At 39.8% G+C, this 25,955-nt stretch overlaps 1 protein-coding gene across 1 annotated transcript in view; it reads left to right on the plus strand.

Annotated features, from left to right (window-relative positions):
- Nucleotides 1–24,985, plus strand: part of DCP1B (decapping mRNA 1B) — a 60,005-nt gene extending 35,020 nt beyond the window's left edge. Inside the window, exons 4-9 of the mRNA XM_047065567.1 lie at nt 6,634–6,700; nt 8,861–8,996; nt 16,894–17,022; nt 18,527–19,408; nt 22,130–22,378; nt 24,764–24,985. Of these exons, the coding sequence (XP_046921523.1) occupies nt 6,634–6,700; nt 8,861–8,996; nt 16,894–17,022; nt 18,527–19,408; nt 22,130–22,378; nt 24,764–24,844 (1,544 nt within the window). The 3' untranslated portion in view covers nt 24,845–24,985. The remainder of the gene's footprint in view (nt 1–6,633; nt 6,701–8,860; nt 8,997–16,893; nt 17,023–18,526; nt 19,409–22,129; nt 22,379–24,763) is intronic.
- The last annotated feature ends 970 nt before the right edge of the window (nt 24,986–25,955 follow it).

Genomic DNA, 25,955 nt, shown 5'->3' on the forward strand with positions numbered 1-25,955 from the left:
AACCCCAGTGACAAAATCCCATCAAGATGGCTAATGCTGAAGGTTACCAAATGTGTGAAACTAAATAAATTCCGGTTAGAAGGAGAAATGTTAAGCAATGTTAGGAGAATTCCCATGCTATGTAATCCCTGGTAGAAGTTGTTATCATTGAATACAGAGGATCTAGCACATCTAACCTGTGATGTGTAATTAGCCCAGAATAGTGATAACTATTAATATTAACAATACAAGGAATATTGATAGTATAAGATCTTGTAGTCTGATTTCAGTTCAACTCAGCAAATATTTATTGACTGTCTACCCCATGCTAGTCTTATGCTGGGTGTATTAACAATGTCCTACCTTCCAGGAATTCATAGTCTAGTGGAGCAAACAGTTGTGTAAGTACTTAATTATGACATGTGCTCTTTTTTTTCTTTTTTTGGTTCAAGGGTGTACAAAAAACTATGTGAGCAACAAAGAAGTTGAGATTAGTTATCACTAAAGGAATGAGAAAAACTCATAGTTCTGAAGACAACTATTAGCTCAGAGAGGGGGAAAGACACTTTAGGGAACCCATGTTTGTTATTTGTGGTCTAGGAGATTTTGAAATTAATCCACAGGATTATGAACAAAAAGAAGATATAGGGGCACCTAGGTGGCTCAGTTGGTTAAGTGTCCAAGTCTTGATTTCAGCTCAGTTCATGATCATGCAGTTGGTGAAATCGAGCGCCACATCGGGCTCTGTGCTGTCTGTGTGGAGCCTGCTTAGGGTATTCTCTCCCTCTCTCTCTGTCCCTTCCCTGCTCATACATGCACACATGAGTTCTCTCTCTCTCTCTCTCTCTCTCTCTCTCTCTCTCTCTCAAAATAAATAAAATTAAAAAAATATATATATATATATAAATTTAAATGGCCAAAAAGCAGAATAAGTAATTCCTATTTATATTTATTATTACTGATAACTTTTCCTGCTTCCTAATTTTTTTAATGTTTATTTACTTTGTTAAATCTCAGATTAAAGGAACTTTCCCCTGAAATAAATAAAATTAGGAAATTAGTATGTCATGAAAAAGATTCCATCTGGCCTTTCATGAACTTGAGGCTAGTAGACCTAAAGTTTCTCATTTGGATAACGACCTCTGTGGAGATTAGGGAGGCCTTATGACATAACATGCATTTGTTTTAAATAAAAACTTTTTAAAAGATAAATCCATCCTTTTCTTTTGAAGTAATAAATGCTAGTGTATGGTTGGAGATACATATTAACTTAATCCAAATTAGTATAATGCTTTAGTTGAGAGATTGTTTTTGTGGTTGTTGTTTCTGATGTTAACTTTACAATGAAGATAATTTATTTAGAAAAAAGAATTGTTTTTACTTCACAATATTTATTTAGGTTTTCTACTGTTTCTCACAAAATGTTCATGAGTATTAGTCACCCATAAAATAGAAACTGCTTCTCATCTACTGTGAACCTTCCAGTATTTTGAGATCATGGGATCACTGATTTGTGAGGTGCAGTAAAGCTATGTCATATGAAAAGAACCAGACCGGGGGGCCAAAGATAACACCGCTATGTAGACTCTCCGTGGCCAGTGAAGATTTTGTTTTACAAGATTGTGTCCGTGTTTGGTCAGTAGAGCTAAGGCAGAAGGTGAATGAAAGAACACTGCTTTAAAGGCATTAAAGAACATTATGAAGGAAAACATTTTTAGTGCAAAGCCTTCCAAATGGGGTAGAGGTACAGAGTCAGCGTAGAGCAGCCAAACAGAGCTTGCGTTTCCCATATGTGGCTGCCAGAACATGGGCAGTATGATTGCTGTCCTAGCATTCACTGCCATAAAAATACTGCCAATACTAGAAATCTCAGATTCCTCTTTGTTTCCTCCCTCTCCCTTCCTTCCTTCTACCCTCATTTCCTCCCACCCTCCCTCCCATCTTTCCTTTTTTCCTTTTTGAGAGTCCATATCAGACTTGTTTTTAAAAAAGGCTAATTCCCATCTCTTAAAACCAAGCCTACACCTCAAACATAAAAATTGTTTCAATCTTTATTTACTTAATTTGTAAGGTGGGGGGAGGAGCATATTTTAGAGAAAACAGATTGAACCAGTAAAAATGACATTGACTAAGTCATTTTGCCTTGTTAGACCACACATTCCTCATTAGTGAAATAGGTTGTTGAACTGCACACTTCTTAGCTGCCTTCCAACTCTAAAACTTCATGATTCTAACTTCTGATTTTTTAACTACCTGTTGATCTTTCAAAGGGTAGGAGCTGGGTGTGCAGACTTACCACCAAATACCAGTGACAGGTCATCGTCAACGTGGCCAATCTTACAGAAAGATTCAAGAAACATGATATTTGAGCAAAGTCTCAAAAACAAGTGTTTACATCGATTAGATGTTGGTCCTTACATTGGGGTTATTATTCCACTCATTTGGAAAAGACTTGGTGAAAGGAATGGGGTTTGAAGGAATTTTAAATTTTGGTTTATCCTTAACTGCGCAGAAGAGATTTATGTAATTTACACTGCCACATTTCCATAGCTCTCCTAGTTAAAAAAGAGAATTTAAATGCCTTCTTTGCTGCATTCTAAGAAGCGTATATCCCTTTGCTTTTGAATGAAATTATTAAAGAGGGAGAGAGAATGGGGCGCTTGGTGGCTCAATTGGTTAAGTGTCCAACTTCAGCTTAAGTCATGATTTCACGACTTGTGGGTTCCAGCCCCGCATTGGGCTCTGTGCTGACAGCTCGGAGCCTGGAGCCTGCTTCAGTTTTTGCATCTCCCTCTCTCTCTCTGCCCCTCCCCTGCTCGCGTTCTCTCTCTCTCTCTCTCTCTCTCTCTCTCTCTCTCTCAAAAATTAACATTAAAAAAAAAATTAAGGAGAGAAAGAGAAGAGAGCATTACCAAATCAGATATCCTTCTCATGCCTATTTAAACTTTACCTATGTAATTATGAATTATCTACTTCCTAACTATATAGAAATATGCCTTATATTTTGAAGTTGCACAAATATTAGCATGACTCCTTATTAGACGACTGCACACTACCGTTCATGATTGGGAGTTGAAAGATATTTAGGGTAAAACATGGGACAAATGATATATGGCTTAAAAGAACATCCTGTATAGAAATACTTGTTAGGAACATAAACCAGATGAGGTAAATCCCCAAAGAACATCCAGAATGAACTAATGCTCCATGCTAATACGAATCCAAGAGTGCATTTAAGGACCTTTGATATTGCCTCTAATGACCTCTTAACTACACTCTTAAATTTTTATCAGCTTTCAATTTTTCTGCTGAAGAAATTTAAAAAGAAGAAAATACCATTATCAGATATAATCAGCTTGCTCTCTTTGTCATCTGTGTGTACCTACATATTCAGACATGAAACCTAATGGGGGAATTTACTTTCCTTAATCTTGCATGCAGAATTAAAAACAAAGTGGAAGATTGTTGCTTAAATAGATAGGTGAAGGCAATATTACATTGCCTGTTGCTTCAAACAGTGTTTTTTTTCAATTGAAATTTTCCAAAGCATGAGATAGACCAGGACAGTACAGTTTTCAGCAAAATTTCACAACTGTGCTATTGAAAGTCCTGCATTAAATACGAAGAGGATTGCCAAAAAGATGAGTCGTTACATCACACATTCTAGATGTCATTAGAATATTTTAGAGTAAACTTCAACGTGTTCTTTCTAGCCTTTACTCCACTTTTGGGTTACTTACCTCCGGGAGGGATGTAGAAACAGTTGAGTTGAGCTTCATGCACCAAAGTGCCCTTAAACTTCACCTCTGACTCGGCAGAAGGGTGCCTGGGAAGCGGCTGGTATGCAGGCGCAGCAGGCTGAACAAAGGCTCGAAGCATGGTGGATGTCCAGATGTGGACTAATAGGTCAGTTTTTTAAAACAAATCTTCTCATGAGCTTTTCTCCTTGTAATTTCTTAAAGCCCAGAAGTCATTCCCATTTCATTGTTCTACAAGTTTACACCGCTGTATCACCTCGCAAATTTAGGTCCCGGTGATTCCTTTTTAAGTGTTAGAATTCAAGAAACCACGCCTTCTTTTTTGGTTCTTTTCAACCTATTTTTTTCTGTCTTGCCTGCTGTACTCACTGCCTACATAAGGATGGGCCTCTCCCCCAGTGGCTGTACAAGAAAACTGGGATTGAAATGTGAAGTTAATGGTTTCTGTCAGCCTGTCAGCTCATCACCTCCCTGAGGCATGTTGATCTCTGGTTTTTATATATCAGCACGAGCTGCTTTGATATAGCCTCTTGTGTGGAAGAGCGATAGTTTTGTCCAGGGGTTGGGAGACCTTGGGCCTAAGAGGCAGAAAACTTCAGTTGGAATGTGCACGTTCATGTAACTGTTGGCCCTTTCCTGGTGGAATGCAACTCAAGTTGCGAAACTATTTTAAGGAGAAAAAAACTTAGGTCCAGTTCTACATTTTATCTCAGTGTTACCCTTCAGTAGCCAAGACTGTTAGGCGGTCTGTTTTTTTTCTCCACCGACTAGTTAAATTTTATGTTCAAACTAAGTATTAACTGGGATGAAAAGTGCTATTTCAAAATGATCCCATTTTAATTTTGAAGTCCCGTTGTTTTAGAGATAAATGGTCAGGTCCTAAAGAAACCTCCACCATGTCTTAAATAGTCATTACAGACCTGATCTTCCCTTCATTCTGCTTTGGCATCTGAAAGATGTTTTCATAGCATTTTTCCTTCCTAAATGTACATTTCAGTTACCTCATGGTAATGACATTGTCAGACTGCTTTTCTGTTTGTATCAACAGTTTCCTTGGCATCTAACTCTTACGAAAACCTAATCCTTATGTCAAATGCCACAAATGTGTAACATCAAACAAAAAAAATGACACTCAAAACATTTCTACTAATACATTCTACAGATGAGACACAAATGGCTCGTTTTCCTCTGCCATTGGGCCTGGAGTTTCTTAGTTGTGCTGTGTTTTTCTCCCCTGCTACCACCTTTCTCTTTTGATAGTTTTGGGAAACCCAGTCTCCAAGATTTGGAAGGTTTCACTGTAATCAAAAAATAGACCAGGCTCCTAGTTTTATAACTACAGTTAAAACTGCCACAACACACAAATGTATTCAGATTTATTGTCGTTGAATGTCAGTGACCTAATGCACTTTTGCTTACAAGGACACAAGGCTCAATGGGTGAGTGTATAGGAATCTGTGTAGGCAATCAGAATAGGACATTAGTGTGGATGGATTTGCAAAGAACCTTGAGTGAAAAGCTTTAAGATACACATTTAATGATCTTGAGATGAAAGAATTTCTTTTCAGTATTGAGGCTCTCTCAGCACATAAGCTTCAGAATTCAGATGTTCTTTTTTCAAAAGATTATCAATGTACTAAAGAGAAATATGTGTATGTATTTCTAGGAGGATAAAATGGTCCTGTTCAGGAAAATGCTGGAGGGTTTTTCCATTTTTTTTTTTCCTCTTCACATGTAGGTAAGATAAAGATTCCTGGCACACTAATCATATAAAAAGTTTAAAACCTCATTGCCACCTTATGGCGAGTCAGTAATTCAGATTTATAGGGTTCCTTTTAAAAAATATATCTGTTTAAAATAGCACTAAAGAGACATTTCCTGAAGCTTCGTATCTGAATCATTACTGACAAGAAGCAGAAATCCCACACCGAGGCACTGGTCAGACGGGTGGGGAAAAGAAGTTGTTAAAATATCAGCTGTTTTAATGACCAAATAATATGTATATAATTAAATGTTTTGAACGTTTAAATTTTAAAGTTTTTGCTTTAAAAAAATATATTGTTATTTTTCATTGCTCTATCATAACATTGCTGCTATTTTCAATGAAGATTATTTAAATGTATCTGTAGTTAATGCATTATTTATATGATTAAAATACCACCAAATCCTTAACTAGATCTTTATAAATGTACTTTGGAACTGTTTAGCCTTTGCTATAAAAGTGATATAAATGGGCACATACTAAGGTATACAGTTTATTTGAAAATTGTTAGATGAATCCATAGCAGCTACAACTTACTACATTTTTCTTTCATTCCTAAATGATTAAGACATAGTCACATCTCATCTTTCAACAGTTGTAAGTATTCTGTACATTCTGAAGGCAGAGATTTGTTATTGAATTTTATTTTTTTCTGTACTCTTTCTTAACTTAGAGCTTACAAAGCCAGTTTTTCAGTTAACGTATTCCTGAGAGAAGGAGAGAGATTTCTAGGCCTAATTTGTGCATCAGGTTTCTGAATACCTAAAGATGAAATACATATATAAATGTGCAGATGGAGTCTAGAAACAATGATGCTTCAAAGCCAGGGGTTTAGTCTTCAGCCTGTATTCATTCATTTAAGAAGCATTTGCCAGATGCCCATTATGTTCAGGTACTATATTGTTAAGGGCAACATACTTTATTTGGGGTATGTATATGTGTCTGCGCACGCATAAGACCACTACAGATTTCTCTGTGGGCTTAGAAAATTCCAGTACTAGGTTTTCAAGCTTAAACTCCAGTGATTGGTTTCATTTATTTGTAAGTGTGTATTTTCTTCAAGATGGAAAGGGAATTTCTTTCCCTTTTGTAGTTTTGAAGGTGCTCATAATTTGTTTGATGTGTTTTTTGCAGTGTCCATTTATGGAATTTGGTTTTATGATAAGGAAGAATGCCAAAGAATTGCAGAGCTTATGAAAAAGTAGGTGCTGAAAGGCTAAGTATTTTTCAGGACATGATGCTTTTGTTTGTGTTTCCCAGTATGACTACACTATACTCTTAACAGAATATCTCCCTCACAGCAATCCTTTCCACAGTGGTTAGGAAAACATGTACTATTACTTAGATGAAAAACAGACACATTTTTACATTTTCACTAGGTAAGATTCCTCAGTAGGTAGAACAGTTCACCTCATTTTTTTTTTGCATGTGTGAAATATCCATGATATGAATTGTTCCAGATGGCAGTTTTCTTCAATATTTTACTCATTTGCAAATTAGCAGTTTTTTTCTTTGAAAAGCTATCAGTATAGCTGTCAGTAAAAAGAACACTCTGAGCCGTTTTAAAGGCCACTACACATCCTCTAAGATCTTCCATTTCCTTCCTGCCCTAAACGCTTTCCTTTAACTGCATACCCATGGTTATGGGAGATCAGAATTTCCTCACATCTCAAATGCTGTTGAGTATGTAGACTTTATTTTCAATCTTGTTGGAAATATCTGGGTTAATATTAGTTTAGTGATCAGTAGACAGTCTTTTTTTTTTTTTTGTAGCTAGTCTCTTTTTCTTTTAATCTCTTGATACATTGTGGTTTGTCCCATCTGCATTTTGGGAAATTTAAATCACTGTCTGACTCCCACTCTTGGCTCCCCTGACTGCATTGAAAGGAAGGCCCAGGTAAGCATGCTGTCTATTCTGTGATTGGTTCTTGAGCCCCGACACTGCTCACTGGGAGGCAGTTCTTTCCCTGCTTTATGGGGATGGTTTAAAGCCTCAGAATGAACTAAATTTCCTACACATGCCGTATCGCAGCCAGTGACTGGACTTCGCCAAACACACAGTATGGCTGCTGCCCGCATGGATTTGACAAAGCATCTCCATCTGTAAAAGAACCATTTTCCAATTTTAAATCCTGAGGCAAGGAAATGACTTAAAAGTGACCCCGCAAAACGAAATGTGGGGAACACTTTTTTATAAATAGATTTCTGAAAATCTAGCTTGTGATAGCTAATTGTAGGTAACCAGCTCAAGTTGCAGATGGTGATTAAGTGTGCTCAAACTGGTATTTACCACCATAACAACTAGTTCCTAACACATTCATGTTATTGTAAACTGTGCAATGGATAATAATAGCAGGATTTTATATAGATTAAAAAATACCCTGTGGCTCAGCCAAGAGGCCATGTTAAAATTGTTAGCATTCTGCAGTAATTACTTAACAGCTGGGGCAGGAAATTGATTGTTGACTAGCAATAAGCAGCTGATATGTGTGGATTCTGAGCCCTTCCTCAGTTAGAATTAAATCTCCCAGTAAATTCTCAGATCTCTTTTACCATAAATGACATGGCAGTTATAAAAATTTGAGCTGAAAGTCAAAGCACACAAAAGGAAAAGTATTTTTCTCAGTGTCACCTAGCACCACATAGGAGCAATCTGGTCTCCCTTCTGTATTGTTTTCAGGAAAACAGAAGACACTCTACATTGCTCCATTTGTTTGTTTGTTTGTTTGTTTGTTGTAATGCCCCTCTTCTAGAGTGGAATCTTCACAGTTCATAAACTGCCAGAGGACTAGAGGATTTGAGTTGCTGGAATCAATTTTGCTTTGACTTCAAGGCATATTGAAACAAGGCGTGGGGGGGGTGGAAATCTCGATATGCCATGCCGTTTGCTCAGTGTTTGAGAACTCTAAATTGGGTTTCCTCAGCAATTAATGAGTCCTGTCAAATGCTCTAAATGAGGAGTCAGCAAACTTTTTCTGAAAAACAAAACAAAACAAAAAAACAAGTATTTTAGGCTTTGTAAAGCCATAGTTATCTGTCACATCTGCTCAACTCGGCAGTTACTGTGCGAGGCAGCTAAGTGATACAGTAACAGTGTGTCTGTTTGTAACTTTACAAAAACAGGTGGTGGGCCGGATTTGGCCTGCAGGACATAGTTTGCCCACCCCTACTCTGGATTCATTTATGTACTCACTGTACTCAGGACCTCCACTCTTATTTTTCTTCTTTCAATTCCTAAGCAGTCCTACTTCTACTATGACTATAACAAGACAAAAACAACTGGGTGAGAATTGGATGGTTTTAAAAGCCATTTGTGTTGAGTTCGTTTTTCTTCTGTGGATTCTCCCCTCTGTTTTTCTAGCCTAACTCAGTATGAACAGTTGAAAGCCCATCAGGGAGCTGGAGCAGGAAACTCCCCGATGATCCTCAATTCAGGAGAGGGCAAGGAAGTAGATATCTTGCGAATGCTTACCAAGGCCAAAGATGAATACACCAAGGTGAGTTTTTGTCTTCCCTTGTGAAACATACTTAAATCCTACAGTGGTAATATGCTTGTTGGGAAAGGCTTAGTGCTATTCCTTCCACCAAACAAAATTGTATGACAAGTTAAGTCTTTATTTGCTTTCAGCAGGATAAAGAAGACTGTTTGTTTTAAGTGGATTAAAAGGTAGCCTAAGAAATCAGCAGGCTTCATATATACAAATAGTACCCAATCAGAAGGTTTACTAGAAGACCCCATTTACAGTAGCAACTATTAATATAACATTCTTTGGAATAAAGGTAACAAGGAAAGGGCAAAACCTGTATGAAGGCATAAAAATAGACTTGACCAAATGGAAATATATGTCCTGATCTTGGATAAGAAGATGAAACTTAAAGCTTTCACTTCTGTTTAGTCTGTAAATTTTAGATGATTCCTAAACAAATAAAGACTGGTTTATTTTCTTCTTTTCTGGAGCCAGACATGTTGATTGTAAAGTTCATCAAGAAATATACAGGAAGAAAAGCAGTGGAAACTCTGACAAAGAAGGGCACTATTGGGAGAGAAGGGGCAGCAAACTCTGAATATTAAGGCATTAACACCTAAGCACATAAAACACTATGGTCTTGATGGTATCGATGCATAAACAGCCAGAGAGACCAATGGGACAGGTGAGAAAGTCCAAAATGACCCCCCATTAGGATGTCATTTAGGATGAAGATAAAGATGAAAATCTCAAATCAACTGTTTGAGTGGATATTTAAATAAATGAAATGGGAACAAATGGTAGCCATTTGGAAAAATACAAAATTGGATTTGTCCCTTATACCAGGATAAATTCCAAATTATTAGAAATTTAATTGTAAAAAAAAACCATTCAAGTACCAGAGGAAAATTTGTATAGATTTCTTTGTAATCTGGAAAGGGAAAATCTTCCTAACTATATCTTAAAACCCAAAAGCAATTAATTCAGCTATATAAAAATCAAAAAATAAATGTTTTGCCTGGTTTTAAAAAGTGGAAAGATATATAAAACTGAGAAACATTTATATTTAAGCAAGAGGAAGAGGGTTAATTTCCCTATTTTATACACTGCTCTTATAAAAATTGAGAAGTAAAAGATTGACACTCTCTAGAAACATAGGAAAAAAGAAAATTAGGGAAAAAGGATAATTAAAACCTAGGATTTGGAAACCAGCTGAAATAATGTACATAACTGAATATCATATTATAATTACTTAGAAAAGAAATTAAAGTGACTTCAGAGCCCCATATTTGGACCCTTAGTACATTATATTTAAAGGACATAAGGACCCTTAGAGCATTATATTTGAAGGACAAAAAGAACTGCAAAGAAATTGTAAACTTCATTCAGTGGTTTTATTGTTAATAATAACATTGGCATTGTAATTTTTTTTAGCTGTCATGGATATAATAAATGAGTATGTTTATGTGCTCAGAACAAAACCTTTCGTATAAGAGAAAAATAATAAGTTAAAGTCATATAATGTTAAATTTTAAGTAAAGTGTGAGAATTAGTTCATATTTGGTTTCTTAAATATGTAGTTACTAACTTCTACCCTGAAGAGACCTAGAGATAAGTGACAACCCAGTAGCAATAAGCACCCCTGGCCCCAAGATTATTGTTTCTAAATACTGTTCCCTCCTAAAAGGTATCAGGGCTCTTTGAAGAAATTCCCAATTCCTATATCCCATGTCTGGAATAGGAAAATCAAACAAATAGGGTTATGTGAAAGGAGCACAGAAGTCAACGTGAAGGGACCGCTAACCAAAACATCAAATTCTAACATCAACAAGAATGACTACAATGGATTGAAACACATTGCATATATATAATCTGTGAGTTCGTGGTGATAAGAGAGCAAGCAGACTAAAAATATAAAACAAAACAAAAAATAATTGTTGGCTATTCTTGGAGGTATTAGGACACCAAGTCGTTCCTCTGATAATTGGTAGTTTATGGGAAGGAATTAAGCATTTACCCTGCCTGCCCAGCAGGGACCAATTTTCAGAGTAACCTCATAATCGTGGCTTAGGAGGGAAAGTTCTCAACCAAGAATTCCAGCTATTAAATGTAGATGAAGTGATAGAACTTAAAATCACCATAGTAAAATAAGTGATTCAAGCAATTGTCATTAGTAATGTTAATATTATGAGAAAGTTTGATGGAAACTTGACCATGGAAGGATCAATCTGCCACCATCTGAATCCACTGATCAGTGCCTTTAAAAGTCAGATAACCAGACATCACGTGCCTCCTAATGTGATATAATGTGAAACAGAAACATGTAGCACCACTTCTAAATGTTCTTACATGTCATTAGATTCTGAATCTAAGTCTTGAGCTTTCTTAAACTTTATAGTTTACAGAAAATGAAAGGGAAGAGGGGGAAAGGGCAGGTAGAAAACAACTTAAATGACACAACAAGGAAGCTCAGAAAAATCCTGAGGGGAGGGTACATAGTAAAGGACAACGGACCGAATTTCTTTAGCATGCCTTTGACTTGATGGTTGACCTTCTCTTGATTGTTGGACTGTGAGCTACTTGAGTACTAAGAACATCCTTCATTTATCTTCAGAACCTTCAGAGCTCCCAGCACATAGGTGCTAAATAAATGATTGTTGAGGGAATGAATACAAATGAATATGAATCTGAATTAACCACAGTTTCGTTATCCTTCTATTGGAGGGCCTGGACAGAGGATGCTTTAAAATGCCAGATTCAGTCAGTAACAACTATTTCTGTATTAGTTTTGTGTTTTGCTTAATTCTTTAACAGCCATTGAAAGATATCCTAATGACTTGGCAACTGTCAACTCATTATACTTTACTAATTGCGCTATGTTAGGCACACCAAAGATTAATCTTAAAAGGTGACATTTTTGCCCTCTGGGAACTTAAGTTCTGTGAGGACAACTTAACCATGGCCAATAAATAATGAATGCAAATATTGAACAAAAATTATTTTCTTTCTTCTCCCTCCCTCCTCTCAATACACACACACATATGCATACACACACATACACACATTCACATACACAAACACATATATTGTGTTATTTTTCTTTTATGATGTTTTGACATCTTAAAAGTCTTCTGGTTGGGGACAGAATCCTCCTCCTTGGGCTAGCCAATTCTTAGAACTAGCAAAGGGCCCAGTCAGAGGATGCCTTTGACATGCACACTAACCAGTCTAGAGCCATCCCTCCTGGATCTGGCCCCAGCACCCCAGGAGGTAATATTCCTCTGCCTTAATCATTTCAGAGCCAGGTTAGGCTACTAGGGACCACCCTGTAGTGTAGAACATACTGCAGTTATCCAAACTAGCCAGTCCTAAAGTGCAGAAACCCCAGCAGAGGCTCTAGTCTTGGCTTTCCCTTTGCTCCCGCTTTCTGCTCCCTGCCCACCCTGAGGCTGCCCCGTGTGGCCCTGCGGGGCGTCCTGTGCCTCCTGTTTCTAGGACCTTTGAGTGTAATTTTGTTTCCTGAGCCTCTCCAGTGTCTCCTCTTATAGCTGCACCTGACTGTCTCATCAAAGGACACAGAACACACACACAGAAACACTCATACGTGGTTTTGGAGATGTCATGTAGGCTATCACTTTATACCGTACCTACAACTTACAGTGTTTCCCCTCACTTCGTTTGCCCTTCAGAATCTACATATCCTTCAAAGCCCAGTTAAAATTCCACTTTTACATGGAATTTTCCCATATCTCTTCATTCAAATTAATTATTCTTTCTACTGAACTCAGCAGTCTGTTACTATTTAGAACTTATTTTGTTCTTCCTCGTTTGTTACCTTTAAGTCAACTTCTACCACTATAAACTTGTTGAGGTCACGGGCGCCTGGGTGGCTCAGTCGGTTGAGCATCCGACTTCGGCTCAGGTCATGATCTCACGGATTGGTCTCTGTGCTGACAGCTCAGAGCCTGGAGCCTGCTTCGGATTCTGTGTCCCTCTCTTGCTCTACCCCTCCCCCACTCATGGTCTCTTTCTCTCTCTCTCTCTCTCTCTCTCTCTCTCAAGAATAAATTGAAAAAAACATTAAAAAAATAAAAAATAAAAATAATAAACTTGTTGAGGTCAAAACAGTGTTCTATTCATCATTATGCCCCCCATATTGGTTGTTATAGTGTTGACATGAGGTGCAGATGTTTAATCAGCGTATAGACTTGCTTTTCTCTAAACCCAAATACATGTTATATGCATAATGTTAATTGCTCCAACTGTGTGATAAGCAGAAGAAATTATTCCTTCTGTCATTAACAGCCAATGATGTAACCCAGGAGCACCTGAATCATTATATTACTTCTCTGGTCTAAATTCTTCCTGGTTTCTCGTTGCCTAGTATATGAACCTTTGGACTCTCCAAGGATTACATAACATAGCCCCAGTTTATTCTTCTAATCTCACTACCTTCTACTCCACCACCCCCCACAAATATTTGAAACTCCTACCAGAGTAACAGTGTCACTTCCTGCAAGTGTCTTCATGCCTTCTTCCCATGCTGTCCCCTCTCCTTCTTTACCTGCCAACGTATGATTAGCCCTTCACGGCCCATTTCAAATGGTCTTTGTCCATCCTGTTATTTCTGATCTACGCAACCTGATGTATATGCTCCTCTGTGAACTTCCGTTGCATTGTGTAAACCTGCTTTATATTTGCCTGTGTTTGTGTTACCTCCTCTCCCACACACAGACATTTCAGAACATGTGGAGATCATGAGTAAAATGGCTGTGAGGTACAGGAAAGGGGGAACACAGAAAGAGGCAAAAGAGAAAGAAAACAAGATTTCCCTCGGACTTCTCGTGTGAGGAAGTGCCTCTCCCATCACCAGGAGTATTCAGGAAGAAACCACATGATGACATACCAGGATACTAGAAAAGAATCTCACTTCTCTGGGTAGGGATTAAACTCAGTGATTTCTGGGATGCTTCCCAACTTTAAAATTACTCAATTCTTGAAAATCCCAAAACTTAAGAGGAGGAAAACTTTTGAGCTAGAGGTACATGATGTTGGTAAAGTGAAGCCTACTGACATCAGATGCAACTACTTACATGAAGTGAATAAAATAATTTAAAAACCTTATTTTGGCCAATATTTTATATTTTTTCCCCTAAGCAACAACTTTCTGTGAATCTGCTGTAAAGTAGCATGATGTTAATTTGAGCTTCATCTCTTTTTACCTCCTATTAGACTTCTAGCTGATATGCAAATGAGCAATACAGTAAAACCACCAACGCTCAGTAAGAAAAAGAACCAGGGCCAGAAAGGATCCTTGGCTGCATAGTTAAGTTCTGAGTGTGCAGAAATGGACTATGTTGTGTTTTGTGGTTTAAGGCAAGAATTAATAAGTCTCTTTTAATATACTGTGATTTATTTATAAAATTAAAGAAATTACTAAGTGTCGTTTGATGTTCAATGAGGAAAGTCAAAAAAGTAGAAAAGGGAAATAAAAAATATCCATAATCCTATAACCCCAAGATGTCTACTTTTAACGCTTTCAGTATATTTTCTTCCAGGCTTCTCTCTTGGCATGGGTACATATGTTTGTGTGTTTGTGTGTGAGAAAATTAGATCATGTGACATAGTTTTTAAGGCTTTAAAGAAGTGCCTCAGGATCTCTATGGAGAATCCATTATGCACTTTTTCCAGCTCTGTGTTTTTTTCCAAGTATCATAGAGTTATTTGGGTCGAGAGAAGCATAGAAAATTAAACAGCTGGAAAATGAGCTACGAACTATTGAGGCAGATGATGTTTAATTCTGAGCAATTTGATAAAGAACAATTTTTACATGAAAGCAAGGCTTCAGTGATGGATAGATAGTGACACAGAAGACAGCTTATAGCAGTTTTACTTAGAAAGGCTATCTGGGGCTTATGCATAGCAAGAAACAGCAGCTTCTTGGCACATGCAGATATGTGTATAGCAAAGGTGGAGGGAAAATCTGTTTTTCCTTGCTTGAATTCAAGGTCCCTGAACAGAGAGGATGAAAAAGTACAGACACGGTCATTCATTGAAAGTAATCTGAGTGTCCTCTTTCTTTTACATAGCAAGCAGAAGTTCTAGGCTTCCATGCTAACATTTTGTAAGTGACTCTATCTCAGGCTGTATTCTTGTCTTGTGTTGGTTATTGCCTTGGAAAGCCAGGCCAGTTGGTCCATGCAGCCACCAGCATTCACCTAAGAATTAGAAATAACATTTTTTGACTCAAAGGGATTTCACCTACCAATCAATCTAGTGCCAAATACCCAAATTATTGATAGGATTCTTGGAAGAAAATAAGTCCTATGTACAATTAACTTTACAAACCCAAGTGAACATGGTGGTAATTGACCCCATACTCTTACATCCTTGAATTAGAAAATACAACCCAATAACTGTAAAGCACCTTAGATTCTTGAGGGACAAGAGTGTCTTTATAGCTCATTCCATGTCAGGGACAGTGTGAGATATTTTCTGGCCTGAAGCCTTGACAGTTGAAACTAGCAATGCTATGGAGAATATAGAATAGAAGGTAGTGGTTTTATATTCAGTTTTATTTGGTGTTTCAACAAGGTAGATACTGACATCATTGCTGTATTCTTGGTGTTATAAATCCTACTGTGTTAGCAATTGCATGGTTGGTTAGATTAATGTATGATAATGATTCAGTATTTGAAATGATGAGTCTTGTCTCTTGTCTCTTTCTCTGTGAAATTCTAATTTGTAGTGAGTGGCTCAGAACACTCAGATTTGAATTATTCTGTTTATGTAAAACGTCATTTATTAAATAAAGATGATGTTAGCAGTTTTTAAATCAGTGGTTTGAATCAGCTTTACTTTTTGGTTTGTAGACCGAAAAGGTTAGTTACTTTGATAATGCAACTCCCCAGTTTTAAGTCAACTGCTAATGGGTGAATAAACCATACAGTTATCCAGACATGGCATTTAAAGAATTGTTTCTGGGGCACCTGGGTGGCTCAGTCAGTTAAGCGTCTGACTTCAGCTCAGGTCATGATCTCACAGTTTGTGGGTTCAAGCCCCGCATAGGGCTCTGTGCTCCCAGTGCAGAGCCTGTAGCCTGCTTGGGATTCTGTGTCTCCCTCTGTCTCTGCCCCTCTCTGGCTCACACTCTGTCTCTTTCTCTCTCTCTCTCTCTCTCTCTCTCACTCAAAAATAAATAAACATTAAAAAATTTAAAAATAATAAATCATTGTTTCTATCACTGTTTTCATTGAAAAGCATTAGACTCTCCATTTCTTTTTTTTCCACAAGTAAAAATCTTTATTATACCATGTTGAAAAGTGTGAAATAATGTAAACAAACAACAGTAAGCATATGGTTAAGTAAGTGATACTCTCTCCATTTCTTTTGACAGAGAGCAAGTGAGTGTGTCCACATACTTGCATGAGCGGGGGAGGGGCAGGGGGGGAGGGGGGGAAAGAGGGGGGGAATCTTAAGCAGGCTCCATACTCAGTGCAAAACATGACTTGGGGCTCAGTCTCACAATGGTGAGATCATGACCTGAGCTGAAATCAAGAGCCGGATGCTCAACCAACTGAGCTACCCAGGTGCTCCTAGACTCTGTATCTTTAAACTATTGCTTCTTAAGCATATCCATAGCCTTTCAAGCATCTAGGTATCTCAGAGTCTCTGGATCTTGCAGACTGACACTGTTGGTAATATTTTTAGGGCATTGAAATTGTACAACAAAGAAAAATTAAATTGGAATTTGACTTATACTCAAATATAGCTCATATCAGAGGAGATAAAGTAATTTTCCTTTTTGCACAAAAATTTATCAAAAAATAGCTACCAATTAGATAAAATAAAGAGCAACAAGTTATGTACTTTTAAAAAGATTAAAGCTTCTTTTTCACCAAAAATAAGGTTCTTTTTTCCATTTCAGTGTAAAACCTGTTCTGAGCCAAAACAGATAACCAGTTCATCTGCTATCTATGACAACCCCAATCTCATCAAACCAATTCCAGTGAAGCCTAGTGAAAACCAGCAACAGCGCATACCTCGGCCCAGCCAGGTACAAGTCCTGTGCTTTTCATTTGCCATGTCTCTCTAGAATTCTTAAAGAACTTTGACCCAGAGTATAGTCAAGGGAGAGCCTGGTACTATTCAAGGGTGCTTCAAGGTAAACCCAAGAAAGAGAGATTTCAAATTCAAGATTTTTAAAAAATTACTATTAATGTATTCTTCCTAGAAGCAGGTTGAAATTTTTAATTTTGGCATTTACCATAATCTGTGCTCATCTCTTGTGGACTTGAACTCCTTAGATAATATATTTTTTAAAAAACAGCAAACTCGTAACATTGTCAGAGCTGACAGGAATACTACCTGGCAGGTCCGTGTTCTTCTGAGGTAGGTGGTTGGCTTCCCAAGGCTACTGAGGGAAGGACACCAAGGCAACAAGTCAGTTAAACATTTCTGAGCACTTCCACTATACTGGGTGTGGCGCTGGGCACTGAGTGTACAGAAATGGATTCCTGTTCTGAGGAGGGGCATACAATTCCCCTGTAGACCTGATGATTTGTCATGGCATTTGCATCTAAATATATAAGTATGATGGCATATTTTGTACATATATTTTTCAGAATAGTGCAGCATTAACAAAATTGCTAATCTGGAAGTCCCATTATTGATTACAAATGTGACGTGGCTATTTCTGTTTCCTATGGTTATTCCTCATTAAAGGTTTGATATTTTTTTTTGTTTGTTTTTAAGGAATTCATTTAAATCAATTTTGAAAATGAATATAGAGCCAAAAGACATAAAGACTGGCTAAATGAAAGTCTCATGTTGATTTTTTTTAAAAATAAGTCTTTTCTAATTATGTTTTAGCTTTCTTTTATTTTTGTTTGCCTTCCATGGAAATTTTTTTTAATAGAGAAACTGGAATATGTTGACTTTAGAATGAAGCTCATGTTTTCTTAGTCCAACAACACAGGAAGCAGCAGAAGGAGCAGGAGGTGATACAGAGCAGGAAGGAGGTAGCTTTGTGACTGATCGGGCCAGGGCACATAGTATGTATGCACATGATGATTGTTTTAAAGCTACTGGTGTATAGTTGAAAGGGTCAAGTTAGATTAGATGACTTAGATTTCTTTCCAGTCCTAAATTTATAATTCTACAAAAATCCTCACATTCCTGTGCATTCTTAGCATCTTCTTGTACTCTGCAGGGTTAGGCAGACTTCCTGTTGAAGAGATTATTTCCCTTTTAGTATATATAAGTTTGTACCATACTGGTCCCCTGTCTGTGAACCCCAAGCCCATCAAGGACCTATTTTATCAACAGATGCTAGAATATGACCATTATCTCAGGGGTGGTAGAGAAGAATACTGAAAATTTTTGACCTTAAAAGGAGGTCTTAAATTTGTAAAATTTACTATAATTATAGTTTTTTCATCCCTTCTAATTGATCCTATGTAAATAGAATAAATCATCAGTGAGGTTAGTTATGTTTCATAGCCCCCCTATATAACCAAATTGTCTATAGAACCATTTTCAGACATTTTTATTTTTTCCAGACCTTAGACCCTGAACCACAGCACTTGTCCTTGACAGCTCTCTTTGGGAAGCAGGACAAATCTACATGTCAAGAAACTGTGGGGTCCCCACAGACCATCCGCCACCAGCAACAGCAGCAGCAGCAGCAGCAGCAGCAGCAGGAGAAACTTCCAGTCAGGCAGGGGGTTGTACGCTCTCTCTCCTATGAGGAACCCAGAAGACACTCACCCCCCCTCGAGAAACAGCTCTGTCCGGCCATTCAGAAACTCATGGTCAGGAGTACAGACCTCCATCCATTGTCAGAGCTGCCTGAAAACCGGCCCTCCAAAAATGGCAATACCTGTTCTGCTGGGGAGGTTTTTCTGGGACCTGTCCAGCCAGGGTCTCCCCATAGCATTGGGACTTCCTGTCATGTACAGAGTGCTTCCAGAACTCAGAACCTGTTGGAGAAGCTTCAGAGCACCCCAAGGTCAGCGAACAAGTATGAGCCTAGTATACCAGCACCTGCTGGCTCAGCTGCCCCAACCCTCAGCACCACTCTCCCTGCTGCCACCCCCGGCGCTCCAGTAAGGGGACTGGTGCAGGCACAGGTGGGGTATTTCAATGGCTCCCTTCCACCTCAGACACCAGGACATCAGGCTCATGGAAAAGAGCAGTCAACACACCCGAGACCAACACTCCCCCTCTCTGGCAATCAGATGAGCAGCTCTGGAGTGATCTCCCCTCAAGAGTTACTGAAAAAGCTTCAGATTGTACAGCAGGAGCAGCAGTTGCACGCATCTAACCGGCCGGCTTTGGCAGCGAAGTTCCCCGTGGTAACCCAGAGCTCTAGGACAGGGAAGACCTTGGAGTCCTGGATAGACAAGACACCCAGCACAGAAAAGCAGACTCCTCTTTTTCAGGTGCGTGTCTACAGGGGTGGGGGCGTGGGGGCGGTATTGCTGCACTGCAGTGAAGCTTGGCATCAGCCTCTGTGCTCTAGGGACATTTCTGTGCAGAGCAGGGCGCCGAGCGCCATATCTGTGCATCTGATTATCACCATAACTTTCTGCCTGGAGAGAGCATCCTTTCTTTGCTTAGCCATCTGGGGGCTTCCCGCCTTTTAGAGATACTTTATTTGTACAGTTAAATCTTCACAGTGTCATAAGGCCTGACACAAGCACGTGAACACGGGAAACAACACGGACGTGCAGAGAACCCCCTAATCTTTGACCATGGATACTTACTGTCTGCTCTGAAATACTGTGAGATGCCAAACATTCGACCTTTTCTGATTATTTTAAAATCATTACTGTTTATCCATGTATTCACTAAATACCTCTGAGCACTTATTACGTGCCGGGCACCGTGCTTCCTGTGGGTACATACCTGCAGGTGTGTGACGAGTGATAAGACATGCAGACTCACCACCTCAGAGGTGCAGGCTGGTTTTATTTCTGTCACTGGTATAGCTTAATAAAGATTGAGAGAGGGGCGCCTGGGTGGCGCAGTCGGTTAAGCGTCCGACTTCAGCCAGGTCACGATCTCGCGGTCCGTGAGTTCGAGCCCCGCGTCGGGCTCTGGGCTGATGGCTCAGAGCCTGGAGCCTGTTTCCGACTCTGTGTCTCCCTCTCTCTCTGCCCCTCCCCCGTTCATGCTCTGTCTCTCTCTGTCCCAAAAATAAATAAACGTTGAAAAAAAAAAATTTAAAAAAAAAAAATAAAGATTGAGAGAGGAGTGAGTATGCCATCTAACTACACACACACACACACACACACACACACACACACACACACACACAAAGTGCCAGACAGGAGGAAATACTTTCAGAAATACTCTGTCCTTTGAGAAAGGCAGTTCTAAGTTTATCAGTAACTTGGAGCGGTGAGAAAACCACAGCTGTTTCATCACCTATGAGTAACATCTGGAGACCTCTGATTTTTTTTTTTTTTCCCATTTGGATTGGTACAAATTCAGTGAAAAGGCATTGGGTTTAAAAGTTAGGACATTTCTTGGCATTCCTGGGTGGCTCAGTCAGTTAGGCATCCGACTTTCGGCTCAGGTCATGATCTCACAGTTTGTGAGTTCAAGCCCCACATCGGGTTCTGTGCTGACAGCTCAGAGCCTGCAGCCTGCTTCAGATTCTGTGTCTCCCTCTCTCTCTCTGCCTCTCCCCCACTCATGCTCTGTCTCCTCTCAAAAATAAATAAACTTTAAAAAAGAAAATTAAAAAAAATAAAAAAGTTAGGACATTCTCTCTGTTCATTAACAGATGTCAGCATTGGTCTTTTTGTCCTGCTTACAGGACCGTAGCTTACAACGGTTCCTCAAAAGTCCTTCACCTTTTTGAAAACAAAGATCACAGTCACATAGCGTAAGTCTTTGTATACGTGAGAGCCTGAGTCAAAGCGTTGTTGATTATTTATGACAATCTCAAAGAAACGATTGTTACCCACCCCCCTCCTCATTTCAGTGCGATAGTGTCCCTTTCTTTGATAGCTGCTTCTCTTGGTGGTTTAGATGGGACGCTAGAAAAGTTGGGGTTAATAGTTTGACATCAACTTCAGTGGGCACAATTCTCATTTCTCTTAAGTGCCCACGTGTGTGGAGAGCTGATCACGACAGTGTGCATCCGTCAGCCTGCACTGCATTCTCCTTAAGGGTGCCGGGACCCGCACTGTGGGTGGCATCTGTTCTAGCTCCTCTCCTCGCGATGGCAGATAGGGACAGTTAAAGAAAACAAACAACCTGCCTTCCTCCAGGCTTCTTTCTGCCCAAAAAGATACTGAGGGAGTATCTTTTTATAAGATATATAAAAGTCACAGCAGCTTCTAGACTATCAGCCTTTATGCCCCCTTCTCGTGAGTTCTTTTGGGGCATTTTTTCTCACCTGCCTTAGAAACAAATGAGAGCTAGCTGTAGGAGTCCATCAGACAGGGATAAAATGTCACTTGCATAACTGGAAAAGCTGTTGGAAAACTTGGTTTTAGGTGTTTAGCCAAGTGAGGTAGACATACTGTCTTGGACAGATAAGTCACTGGCAGTGCTGAGCACCACTGGCCCTTCCTGCCGCCATACTTGAGCTGGATGCTCTCCGTGAGCTGGCAGATCCTATCAGGGAGGGACTAGGAGGGGTGAACCTAATAAGCATGTCTCCCTCCTAATGAGAAATCATGAGCAGGTGGAGAGAGGCCGGGAAGTTTCCTCCACGTAGAGAAATCAGGAGCGGAAATGTGTGTGTGCCCCCAGCAAGTGTCACAACTCACGTGGGTTGCTGGACCTTTAGGTCAGAGTAGTGGCCAGTTAGCCCTGAGGAAGAGACCAGCAGTCCTAAATGCATGCTGCAAGGTGATGGTGGTAAACTGCAGAAAATATTACTCAGAGGATGAGCTTTATATGCAATGGGAACAATAGTTACAGCGGCAGACTGCCAGAGCAGCTTAGTGATGACAAAGGAAAATGTGGAGACAACTGAGCAGGAGTCAGTCTCCTACAGGCTCCTCCACCTAGTGGAGTTGTGAGCAATTAATACTGAAACTCATTTATATCCATTCTTGCCAGCGAGGGGCCTCTTTATCTGTCTACCTTTCTTTTCAATGAGTTGCTACTTACTCCTGCCCTCTGTGTGTATTTGCTGTGAGCAGGCCATCTCACCTCCGCGCGTCCTTGCCACAGTGGCTCCTTCTCTGCTCATGTCCCCTATGGTGTTCACACAACCCACCTGTGCCCCACCAAAGGAGAGGGACAGTGGGCTCCTGCCTCTGGGAAGCCAAGAACCAGCTGCCACTTCCACCAGCCTCCTCCTGCCTCTGCAGACCCCAGAACCCCCTGCAGTCACCAGCAGCCCACTTACCAAGCTCCAGCTTCAGGAAGCACTGCTGTACCTCATTCAGGTAGGAGAGTCACGTCGTCTCTCTTCTTCCCTTTCCCTGCTGACCTGTTGGTTGCCACTTTGAGATAAAGACTCAGTTAGCTAATGCCTACTTAGTACTCCCCAAGAATAAAAGGACCATGTAACAATTCAACCTAAACCTCAACGGCATCCATGCTCAGTTAGCTGGGTGAGATTCAAAATACTGGCTGTGGACTTTGGGTGTCTCAGACCATCAAGGATTTTGTAGTATTGACTAAGTCCTCCAAGCTGTCACCTGCCAGAAAAGAAAGAAACGTATACTGTATAATTAAGCAGCCACTGGGAGGATTGTAGGTGCTGGCTGGTGCCCAGAAAGCTCACCATGGGGAAATGGAGGTGAGAGCCATCTTGAGTAAGTGGCAGCATTTAGGGGAAGGTTCACAAGGACTGTTGAAGAAGGAGGAAAAAGGTAGGGAAGCAAGTAATGGCTGTGACTACTAAGGGCATATTTTACAAATAAGTTTGAAACCTACTGATAGGACAGGATAGAAGGAGGGGACTTCTTTGTCAGCCATTTGTCTCACTTGGCTCGTGAGGTAACAACATAACAGTGGCCACATGTAGAGAGCTCTGTGCCGGGCGCTGTCTTAAATGCTTCACATATATTAATTCATTTAATCCTTCTACAACAACCCTATTATCTTTTCTATTTTTAGAGACAAGGAAACTGAGGCTAAGTGACTGGCCTGAGGCCACAGCTAGGAAATAGCAGAGCTAGGATTCAACCGCACTCTGGCTACAGAGTGCTCCTTCCTGCTGCACTGGGCTGGGGCCATGGTAGTAATGGGACTGCAAGGGATGGGCCTCCGGAGGCCGTTCAGCAGTCTACCAGGTGAAGCATACCCCAAAAATATATGCTAGGCCTTGAAAAGTGGAACACTTTTATCCAGACAGACTTCAAACACCTCAGTTAACATAGTTAGGTGTCTTTGATACAGTCTTTAAGAAAATTTTTGTGGTACTTTACTTAAGCTTTGGCAGACTTTCAGAGAGCTGGCTAGCACTCCACAGATGTTCCGTCCTAGTTAAAAAGCCTGTGGTCTCTGTTATTAAAAACATTTTTTAAAGGTCACGTATTTTGGAGGGAAGGGAAGGAGAGAGGGCTAGCAATCAGTGTCCAAGTGTGAAAGCAGAATAGCAGCCCACTAAAGATCAGCAACAAATGAGTTGCTGATCCATATAATCCATAAACAAATATCAGGGTAAAAATATTTCCCACCTTTTCAAGCCACTCATAAGTTCATGAGGACTTAGGACATCTATAAACTTTTTTATGTGCAATAAATAAAAAAAAACTTAAATTGAGAAGTTTCACATTTTTTTCTGGTTCATTCCATTTAAAAAAACATTGTTCCAAAGATCTTTGTACAGGAGCCAAGACTCCAGCAAAAGTCTAGAGCAGGCCCGGTACGTTGCTAGGTAGAAAATTATGATCCGTCCACTCTCCGCATACACTTTACTTTTCCCCATGTAGACATCATCTTCCTGATGGACTCTTAGAAGTCACTCATGCAGACTGTTTTTAGTCTTCGCCTGTTGGTAGGACACAGTCTCACGCACAGGGACTTTGTGGCTACTTTGTAGGAAAAACAGGGAGAAATCACTCTTTCATTGCATGAGAATAACACTATGTGCGTGGGGTGCCAAGAGGGAATGAAGGGGGAATGTGAAATGTGGGTGAATTGCTAAAGCTTTAAAGGATTTGAGTGGGAGGGAGAAGTCTCTAGAATTAAAAACAAAGAGCACCACTGATTAGACCCATGATTCTCCCTCAGTCCTAGCCAGGCAGTAGAGCCCAGAGACTGCCAGTCTAACTGCTGCCCACTCACCCAGACCAAAAACTTTCCATAATTAATGGGAGAATTATGCTAGTTTCGATGATATAAATGAAGCATGTTGCAAGTAAATCTTAACTAATGTTGAAATAAAGTGTATATATTGTGGGAGACTTGGAGAACCTTTAAGAAGCCCCAGCTATCTCCTAACCAAAGAGACCACTGACCTGGATCATTGCCTCCCACTCCAGCCTTCTGTTAGGACCTGTATCTTTTCCTGAAACAGACCTGGGCTTTTTTTGAGTGACCCTTATCCCATACTGCCATGTGGCTGGGCTGCCCATCCGTGCTGTAGGTAATGAGCACTTGCTACTTCTCATATGACTGTTGGACACCAGCAGCTGACTCGGTCAGGCCTCCAGTCCCACTTAACACTCTTGTGTGCAGTGAAAAACCACCAGCCGTTGGAGCAGACAGGCAGAGAGGAGCATCTGAGTGTCAGAATGCCAGTTTAGCTCCAAGACAGAGGAAGCCTTTGGTTCCTGCCAGCCAAATCACATTCCCTTGGGTCTTTTGATTTTGTTTTCCAGAACGATGACAACTTCTTGAATATAATCTACGAAGCTTATCTCTTCAGCATGACACAAGCAGCCATGAAAAAGACAATGTGAAAGCAAAACATTTTCAGACTGATTTTCAAGGTCCTGTGGCTCAAGATTCTTTCACGTCAGTGGTGTTACCCTAAATGTTTCCGCCTTTTTTAAAAGTATGTACGATATGAATTAAAACATTTCAGAATTTTTTTCAGTCAAGCTCTTTTTTAATCACATCCTTTGGTTACACCTTGCACTAAGAATCGAGCAGATAGAAGTCTTTTGCTCATATCACACAGTAAATTCCAAGCTTAAATTATTTTGTCCTTGCAGGCATGGGGCCAATTCTACAAGAAGTAGCCTCTCAGTAAGAAGGACTGTTCTGGAAGCTTGGTTTCTTTTTTATTAATAGCTCTGGTTATTCTTTGAACGCGGGGAGTGTGGTTTCCCTGTTGCTGAGCTCCTTGTGCTGTAGTGCATGCCAGCCACCAGGTGGCAGTGTCACCCCACATACTAACCTACGCGGACCTACCCTAGCCTTTGGAGGTTTTCTTTTACCAAAGTAACCGTTTCATTTGTAAAAATCCAGTTGGCATGTTTTCCCAAGGCTTTTGAAGGGAAATTATTTCTAAGGATATTTATAGCTAGCTTCTAGAGGCGAGTTGTTCTAGGAGTCCACAAATGGCCCAGATTTCCAGTAACACTTCATTTATCCCAGCTCCTGTTATTTCTTTTGGACCTAACCAGCCGAATATGCCTGCCTATGCTTCCAAATGAACATTTTGTCATTTTTAGCAAAACATGCTGAGAAGAAGTCTACAAAAGATTTTAAAGCTTTCTCTTGGCCTCTGAAGAGAGGTGCTAGGTTCTTTAGGAGCATAATGACAAAGACTCTTCAAGCTACATAGCAGATTGATTTTATGTTCACAGAGATGAGGAGCTTAATCTTGGAGGGAGTCAGAAGAGCCCTTGCCAAGTTGTTAAGGCCCAGAAGTGTCGATATGGGAATTAGTCTCTGCTGAATATTAGTAATAAATAAAGCTTTGCATTTCTATAGCTCTTTTTATTCTTAAATCATAAAAAATCTCTAGAATGCTGTCCGGAAGACAGGTTTTATTTTCATTTTATAGGTCATATAGGAGGCATGGGAAAAATAGGTTTCCTGATAGCTTCTGATGCTAAGAAGGGC

Source organism: Lynx rufus, unplaced genomic scaffold (genome assembly GCF_022079265.1).
Source record: "Lynx rufus isolate CCGP_SWC_20201006 ecotype Redwood Valley unplaced genomic scaffold, mLynRuf1.p SCAF_7, whole genome shotgun sequence".
Lineage (NCBI taxonomy): Eukaryota > Metazoa > Chordata > Mammalia > Carnivora > Felidae > Lynx > Lynx rufus.